Source organism: Nothoprocta perdicaria, unplaced genomic scaffold (assembly GCF_003342845.1).
Source record: "Nothoprocta perdicaria isolate Ctin4 unplaced genomic scaffold, notPer1 scaffold_50, whole genome shotgun sequence".
In the NCBI taxonomy this organism is placed as follows: Eukaryota; Metazoa; Chordata; class Aves; order Tinamiformes; family Tinamidae; genus Nothoprocta; species Nothoprocta perdicaria.
Genome location: NW_020455755.1, coordinates 2,705,352 through 2,714,230, shown reverse-complemented (window position 1 = coordinate 2,714,230; position 8,879 = coordinate 2,705,352). Strand labels below are relative to the sequence as shown.

The 8,879-nt window shown below is 65.6% G+C and overlaps 1 protein-coding gene across 1 annotated transcript; it reads left to right on the top strand.

Moving 5' to 3' along the window:
* The first annotated feature begins 2,384 nt into the window (after positions 1-2,384).
* Positions 2,385-8,879, top strand: DOC2B (double C2 domain beta). The gene is given in 11 exon segments (XM_026047987.1): positions 2,385-2,540; positions 2,543-2,582; positions 2,585-2,746; positions 5,827-5,906; positions 6,361-6,435; positions 6,539-6,648; positions 7,559-7,685; positions 7,753-7,910; positions 8,256-8,337; positions 8,485-8,581; positions 8,694-8,879. Coding segments are annotated over 11 exon segments (1,224 nt in total). The 3' UTR covers positions 8,831-8,879.

Below are 8,879 nucleotides of genomic sequence, written 5' to 3'. Positions count from 1 at the left end.
GCAGTGACCCGCTCCCCGCGCCCGTGTCCCCGCAGGCGCCCGCTCCGCTCCCCGCCGCTGACGCCCCCGCCCGGCCCCGCTCCCGCTCCCGCTCCTGCTCCAGCTCCAGCTCCCGCCGCAGCAGCCGGCCCCGCTGCCTCCGCGGGAAGGATGGTCCTGGAGTGCGGGGACCCCGTGCGTCACCCCCGGAGCACCGGGCACAGCGGCAGCTCCAAGGGAGGAGCGAAGCGGATCCCCCGCCTCGGTACCGGCCGAGCCCATCCCTGCAGCAGGGCCCGGGAAGCTCCCGCCGGCTCTTCCGCCCTCACTTATTTCTGCCCTTCGGGAGACCCGAGGGAGCCTGGCGCCTGGTGCGGGCACTTGGATGCGGGTCCTGCTCAACACTGCCCTCCTTTTGCTGTCTCTCTCTTTGCTGTTTTATAGCTTTGATTACAGTTTTATGCTAAACCCTGATACGTTCCTTTGCGGTTGGGCTGTGGTGGATGAGGAGAGCGGGGCCGCTCTGAAGTCCCCYCTGAGGCTCTGCTTTTGTTACGGTTTCTGTTGGGTTTTTGTTGCTCTCCCCTCCTGCCCCGGCCGATGGCTCCGGGCAGCAATAAAGCTCTGGCTCCCTCCGCGCTCTCGTCCTTCCTCCATCCGCCCTGGGCAGACCAGGGCCACCTCTGCACCTGCCCCGGGCCAGACTCGGCCACTCGCTGCCCTTGTGCCCACCACGTGGGCCTCGTACCCACCATGGTCCCCGTTCACTCTGGAGTCTAGTGATGGCTCCGCTCCCACCCGCGGGCAAGCGGAAAGTCGGCCCGTTTCCATGGCGACGGGGCAAGGCCCTCCAAGCCGATGGGAAAGCTCGCGGCGGGAGGGAGCTGAGCAGGTGGAAGCAGCAGTTTGCAGCAGCAGCCGCGGGTCCCGCTACTGCCAAGGGCTGCAGCGGGGACGGGGCAGAGGAAAGTGGGGTCCCCCCATTGGGGTTTGTCCTGGAGCTCCGAGAGGAGCCGATAAAGCAAAGCCGGGCCCGGCCAGCATGGCGTGGGATGTGGAGTCACTGGCACTCGGGGACACGTTGTGGCACCTGGGGACGCTTTGTGGCACCTGGGGACACGTCACAGCGCACTCAGGGCTGCGCTCGCATAAGCCTCTTAGCACGACAGAGCCCTTGGCAGCAGGACRCATCCACTGGTGCCGCCCCATCCTGCAGAGGCAGGCGGGTCCCCTCACCTGCCCCTCATCCCCYTGCTCGGAGCAGCGCCGGGGGCTCCTCTGCGCGGAGCGAGCGGCTTTGCAGGACGTGGCCGGGCGCAGGGCGGCCGCGCAGCCCCCCCGGCATGGGGCGGGCGCTGGGAATTAAGAGCTTTACCTGGGAAGTGGCTTTGCGGAGCCGGCCCCGCTGGCTATTTCTGCCCCGTCCCCTGCTGCAGGTCACGGTGCTGCTGCAGCTCCCTGTGCKGATGCAGCCCCCCAAGGGGCTACAGGCAGCAGGCTGAAGCATCAAACAGGAGATTTTTTACATTTTTTTCCTTGCATTTTGCACGATGGGGCGGTTCAAGGACCCTTCCCCACTACTTCCCACAGCTCCAGGCTCAGCCGGAGTGCAGCCAGTCGCTCCGGAAGGAGGCTGCAAACCTGGCTGCTTTTGGCCAGGGTTGCAAGGGCAGTAATGATGTTAGGCTTTCATGTTTAACTCGATTAAATTAATTTATTTATTTGCCCTTTCTCAGCAGCGATGTTTCTGGGCGCTGGGCCCAGCTCCCCCACGCTCTGTGTGGGGTCCTGCTGCACCCTGGTGCCTGCATCGCCCACGGGACCCGTGCAGCCCCCATGGGTGCAGCCTGTGCCCCGTGCAGCCCACGCGGGGCTGCAGCCCCTGCCCCTTGCAGTCCACGTCCCGCAGCGCCCCTGCCCCGTGCAGCCCACTCAGGGCTGCAGCCCCTGCCCCACAGAGCCCCTGCCCCACGAGTCCGTGCATGGGGGCAGCCCCTGCCCCACAGACCCCGCTCAGCCCCGCGCTGGACTCGCCCCCCAGCGACCACCCCACGCGTGAGCAGCGGGACGGGGCCGCCCCCCCGGCGCCCCCGTCCCCGTCCCGCGGGCGGCCGCTCGGTGCCCGGCGGGGGAGGCGGCCCTTGAGGGGGGGTCTCTGTCCGCGTCCCCGCTCGGGCGGGCAGGGCCCGGTGGCCGCGGCGCCGCCGCCTGGTGACATCAGCCCAGATCCCACCCCCTGCTCTTAGCGGAGCCGCCGCCGCGCCCGCTGCTCAGTGCGCGGCTGCCGGCAGCGGCGGCGCCGGGCGGCCCGGGCGGAGCGGCCGCGGGGCGCCGGGCCCTCCTAAGCGCCCCCCCCGTTCCCGTCCCGGGGCCCCCCGGCCGCCCGCGGGGGGCCCGGCGCCCGCATGACCCTCCGCAGAGGGGAGAAGCCGCCCATCAGCATCCAGGAGCACATGGCCATCGACGTGTGCCCCGGCCCCATCAAGCCCATCAAGCAGATCTCCGACTACTTCCCCCGCTTCCCCCGCGGGCTCCCGGCCGCCGGGCCCCGCAGCGGCGGCCCGCGCCCCCCCCGCCGCCCCCCCGGCCGAGCCGCCGCGGCGCCCCCGCCGCGACCACCGCGACGACGACGAGGAGGAGGATGAGGAGGAGGACGAGGACGAGGCGCCGCGGCCCCTGGGAGCGTCCGGAGCGACACCAGCGCCGGCGCCCGCCAAGTGCCCCGAGGAGCCCGTCGACCCCGAGGGCTACGAGTCCGACGACTGCAGTGAGTCTGAGCGGGGGGTCCCGCGCCCGGGTGGTGCGGGGCGTGGAATGGGATTGCATGGCGTGGAATGGGATGGGATGGCATGGATGGGATGGCATGGCATGGATGGGGTAGCATGGTGTGGAATGGGATGGCATGGCACGGATGGAATGGCATGGCACGGATGGGATGGCGTGGCGCGGGGTTGCAGGGTGCTGCGTGGGTTACACCGTGCTGTGCGGCGTGGCCTGGGGGCTGCTGGGCGTTGCAGGATGCTGCGCGGTGCTGCGTGGCCCGGCATGATCCTGCACAGCCCGGCACGGCCGGGCGCTGGCGCAGGGCAGCCTGTCCCCAGGCCGCTGTCCCCAGCACGGGGAGCCGGTGGCGGGGGACACGTCCCCRCTGCGGCCCGGCCGGATGCAGCACCTGAGCCGGGAAGTGTCCCCAGAGCCACCAGTTGCTTGGGCGGGAGCTGCCCAGCCGCCCCCACCCCACGCTGCCCCCCACCGACCACATTAACCCCATGCCGGCCGCGTCCTCCTTCCCACCCAGCCCAGGAGTCCGTGGGGGTCCCAGGGGTCCCGGGACCGGGTCCTGTGCGGGACCCAGGGCAGCAAAGGCTGCAGTGCCGGGGCAGCCGGTTAAGCCGGGCCCCAACGGGACTTCAGCCAGATTCGGGTTATTGCGGCTCTAATTAGGCGTCCGCCTGAGCTCGGGCAGCGGCAGAGGGGCTGGGGCAGTGTCTGTCCATCCGCCCACATGGGGGGTCCTTGGGTGCCCCATGGAGCACCCCGGGCTGCTTTGCTGGCACCGTGACCCCCTGTGCTGGCTGTGGGGTGGGAGTCCCTCTCTCCAGCCCTGCTCCTGCTCGGCTCCCAAGGCCACTTCCCTAATCCCGCGCCCCTAATCCCACTCCCCTCCCAGGAAGCTGCTGGGTTCAGGACCCCTCCACCCTTCACAGGGAGCCTCCAGCCCTGGCTTCCCACCCCCTTCCCTGCTCATTCCCACAGTTTCCGCTCCCCTTTTGCCGCCCAGCTCCTCGTGGTGCCTCTCATGCGGGTCCCCGGGGGCCGGGGTGACAGCAGCTCCTCACGCAGTGACRCACGAGCGAGTGGTTAGCGCTTGAAGAAACTCCATTGAGCTGGGCAGCCCCTGGCTCCAGAGGGAGGCAGGATCCAGCTTCTCCTCCTCACACCAGTTGGGTTGCAGGGAAGAGAGAGAGGGCCTCCAGGAGCGGCAATATTGGGCCAGTAACTGGCATTTTGGAGCAGGTTCCACACCTCCAACAGCAGCCCCCTTGGGCACGTGTGGCTCTGCCAAGGGAGTCTCTTGTTCCACTTGGAGGAAGCCAAAGGCACGGAGCGGCGCCGAGGCCGCCGCGGCTGCAGGAGCGGGAGCCATGACAAAGGGGGAACGYGCGCGAGGCGACGGGGATATTTACTGCTGCAAAAGCAGCTCCTTAGCATATGCTGCCGCCGCTATTTATAACCTTTGAATCGTCTTTCAATCCAGATGAGAAAAAGATTTTTTCCCCTTTTTTTTTCAATTTTTTAATTTCTTTTTGCTGGGGAAACTGAGCAAACTGCCACTGGTTTGGGCCAAACAGGAGCCAGGTTTCGGAAACAGCCTGTGGTGCCTAAGTTGCTGGAAAAGCCGTGCCAGGACCCAGCGAATTGCCCAGCCCCATCCCAAGTTTGCCAGGGAGCGGCCGGGTCTCCGCACAGGAGCACCCAGCACCCAGGGCGGTTTGGGAATATTTTAGGCTGTAGACCGCGGTGCTGCCCAGCACCAACGGGCACCACGGGGCCAAACTGAGCTTGCTGAGAGCCTCGTAGCTGCCTGGGGGCTGCACCCGACTGTGAAACACGTCCGAATCCACGAGCAAGAGCCTCTCCGGCCGCTGCTCCAGAGCGCTGCCCCACGGGGGGCTCTTTTCCCCCAGGAAGCCACAAAATGACAATTCCAAAAGATTTTAAATGGGAAGATCTGYGGCTGCAAGAGAGAAGCGGCGCCGGGACGGGGGCCGCCCTGTCCCGGCGCACTGAAAACAGCCCGTGCGAAGGTTGCTGAGCCGGCGCTCCCGGTGCGGGAGAGCTAATCCCGACACTCCCCGCAGCCTTTCTGCTGCGCCGCTCTGATCTCCCTGGCACAAAATCCGCGAGCGGATTAGCCGGGCAGCAGCAATGCCGATAAGCAGGGGGACTTAAGGCTTTTGGACTCCTATTTAATTAGGTCTATAGTGCTTTTTTCTTGCCTTTTTTCCTCCCTTGCCGGCGCTTCCCGGTGTCTTTGGGCTAGCAAAGGGCCCTGTGGGCTACGGGAGAGCTGAGCACGTCYTTGGCACTCGGTGCAGCCGGAGCTGCTGGGGCCGAGCGCAGATTTGCCGCGTCCCCCGGCCGGACCATGGGCCCATCCACGGCTCATTCCTGCCTCCAATAATTTTGCAACCCRCTGAATTAAACACAAGGCCCAAAGGCTCCTCCTTCCCATGCAGGAAAGTGACGGGGACCCCTGCTTGGATCCCCAGCCTTTCCGTGCACCATGGAAAGGCGGCTATTTCTGTGCTGCTCTTTGCAGCCGGGTGAGGCCAGGGCAGCGCTCGGGTGATCCCGGCGCCGGCTCCAGGCCTAATTGCTGCCTCTGTCCCCTCCCAGCGCTCGCTGCCTAATTAAAAGCCCCGTTTGGCTGCGAGGATGGGCAGGAGGGGGCCGGGCGCCCYGCGATGCTCCACAGCCGGACGCTTCTCCGCCTCCGCTCCCTGTGTTTTTGGCCCAGCACCGGGGCAGCATTTCCCTGCCAAGCCTTTAATTTGCTTCACAAATGGCCAAATGCAGCACAAGCCGCTCCTCTGCCCGCTCCCGGGGATACAAATAGGAGATGAGGCTGGTGCCAGGGCTGGAGCGGGCGGGAGGCGGCTGATGGAGGGGCAGGTGGCACCAGCCRAGCAGCCAGCAGGGCACAGCCCCCTGCACCCCATTTTAACCAAGATCTGGAGGTTTTTGAGCAGCTTTGCTGTGCTTTTCTCTGTGCCTCCTGCCGGGGCTCTGTGGGGGTGGTCGRGCCTGGGCTCCGCCGGTGCCAGCCCCTCTCGTGTCCCGCAGCGGCGCTGGGCACGCTCGACTTCAGCCTGCTCTACGACCAGGAGAACAACGCGCTGCACTGCACCATCAGCAAGGCCAAGGTAGGCACCCTGCCCACAGCACTGGCCCTCCCATTCCCATTCCCATTCCCATTCCCATTCCCATTCCCATTCCCATTCCCATTCCCATTCCCATTCCCACCCGCAGGAATGGGTTCCCATGGATGGGCCCGGCCACCCTCTCCTGCTCTCCCTCCCTCCCCTCTCCCGTGGCTCCGTGCCTGCTGCCCGGCAGTGTGGTAGGGAGGAGCTGCTTCCCAGCTCCCGCCAGGCCGGCTCCGGGAGCGCTTGGCTTCAGCAGCCACCTCCATCCCTAATCCGATTGCGGGGAATTCATGGGCGAGACATGGAGCTGCCTGGGACCCACAGCATCCCGCAGCACCGGGAGCCTTTCCCAGCCCGCGCTCCATCCCTAGCGGACGCTGGCCCTTCCGCGGGGCCGGGAGCGGCTCCGGTGCCGCCGTCCCGGCCCTCGCCGCCTCTCACTCCCCCGCAGGGCCTGAAGCCGATGGACCACAACGGGCTGGCCGACCCCTACGTGAAGCTGCATCTGCTGCCCGGCGCCAGCAAGGTGAGCGCGGCTGCGAGGGAAGCGCTTTTAGCTCCGTCATTTGCACAAAGCAGGGGGTCTCGGACACCCCCCCGTTCCAACCGCTGTCCCCCCGTGTCGGCAGGCGAACAAGCTGCGGACCAAGACGCTGCGCAACACGCTGAACCCCACCTGGAACGAGACGCTCACCTACTACGGCATCACCGACGAGGACATGATCCGCAAGACGCTGCGGTGGGGCCCCCGCGGGGCTCCCCACGCCGCCCCGGGGCCGATTCGGGGCGTTTGGGCCTCGGCGGGGGCGCGYGCGGGCGCGCGGCGCTGCCGGCTCCACGGGCAGCCGTTTCCCACGGAAAGCATTAGTCATTCCCAGAGCGCTGCGTGCAGCCGGGCTGCACGGCCGCTGCTGTGCGAGCCGTAGCGGTGGGAAATTTTCATTTATTTCTGCTTTTATTGATTTTGATGCTTGCCTTTGAAGTTCTGAGGCTCTGCAGCGGCGCTTGGGGTGTTCCCCATGGCTTCCTCTCCRTCTCCAGTGTCTCCCTAGGGGAGCCTGCAGCCCCCTGGGCTTTCCTGAATTGCTGCAGGAGAGGGAAGGGAGCGGGAGCCAGGGCTCGGGTGCCCGTTGCAGGTTCATGCCTGGGAATGATGTTGGGGATGCCCGGGCTGCCCCTCTTTGCAGCGGGGCCGGGGTGAGCCCTCCCGGCCCCGGCTCCATCCCCCTGTGCAGCAGACCGGTGCCGGGTTGTGCCGAGCGGCACCGGCTGCTCCTTGTCTGCAGCGGCGGCTGCTCCTTTTTTTTTTTTTTCTCTCCCTCCCTTTCTTGCTGTTGTTCTGAAAAGGAAGGAGGGAGCGAGGAGGAGGGAAAACAGGAAATATTGTGACTGCCTTTTAGATCCTCCTGGAGGATTTCGCTGTTCTGTCTTTTGGGTTTTAAGYGGGTCTCTAGCAGTGCCCGCATCCTGCACAGCCTCTCGGGACACACCAGCCCTCCCTTTCCTGATGGGATTGGTGGCAGCGGGAGCAGGGCAGGAGCTGGGGCAGAATCACATCCCTTGTGTGGGGACCACGGGGGTCCCTTGTCCCTTGTCCCTTCTGTGCCGTGCTGTGTGTGGTGGACTCACGTGGCCCYGGCTCCTTGCAGGATCTCGGTGTGCGACGAGGACAAGTTCCGGCACAACGAGTTCATCGGCGAGACCCGCATCCCCCTCAAGAAGCTGAAGCCCAACCAGACCAAGAGCTTCAGCATCTGCCTGGAGAAGCAGCTGCCGGTGAGYGCGGGGGYGCCGGGGTCCCGCGGGGYGGCCCCGGCCCCGCTGAGCACCGTCCCCTCCGCAGATGGACAAGACRGAAGACAAGTCGCTGGAGGAGCGGGGCCGCATCCTCATCTCGCTCAAGTACAGCTCGCAGAAGCAGGGGCTGCTCGTGGGCATCGTCCGCTGCGCCCACCTGGCCGCCATGGATGCCAACGGCTACTCCGACCCCTACGTCAAGACGTGAGCCTTCCTCCCCGTCCTGTCCTCCTCTTCCTCATCCTCCCCATCCTCATCCTCTCTGAGCACCCCCAGCCCTGACTGCTGCAGCAGCCCCCATGTGCTGCACTGCTCATAGGTGCCCCTATGTGAGGTTTAAAGTCGTTTGCTTCCACTTTCCCTCTCCTGAAATGCCCCTAGGTTGGTTTGTTTTTAATCCCCACTTTGGGTTTTAATATCCCCCCAGGGGTTTTGCTGGTCCCATGCTGGGCTTTACTCTCTCTGTGTTGGGTTTTGCTGCGGCTGCTCTTTGGACCCACAGTGCCTTTGGCCCCCTCATACTGAGCTCCCTGCATGGTCTCCTGGCAGGTACCTGAAGCCGGATGAGGACAAGAAATCCAAGCATAAGACAGCGGTGAAGAAGAAGACGCTAAACCCCGAATTCAATGAGGTGGGTGTCCTCGTGCAGGGGGGTGTCCTTGTGCAGGKGGTTGTCCTTGTGCACGGGGAAGGTGACCTCAGGGACAGTGCTCCGTGGTCCTGCCGGTGCGGATGTGGCTGCAGGTGCCATCCCAACGTGCTGTGTCTCCCCTGGCAGGAGTTTTGCTACGAGATCAAGCACGGAGACCTGGCCAAGAAGACCTTGGAAGTGACCGTGTGGGATTACGACATTGGGAAATCCAACGACTTCATAGGTAAGTGGGAGGGACCGTCAGGGCCAAATGGTCCCTGCTGCCGCACACAACCTGCCCATCGCTGTGTCCCTGCTCCGGCCGCATGCCTTTCCATGCCCATGTGCCCGTGCAGGTGGCGTCGTGCTGGGCATCAACGCCAAGGGCGAGCGCCTCAAGCACTGGTTCGACTGCCTGAAGAACAAGGACAAGAAGATCGAGCGCTGGCACACGCTGACCAACGAGCTGCCGGGCGCCGTGCTCAGCGACTGAGGTGGCCCCGGGGCTTTGCCAAGGCTCTTGGCGCCTGGTTGTCCACACA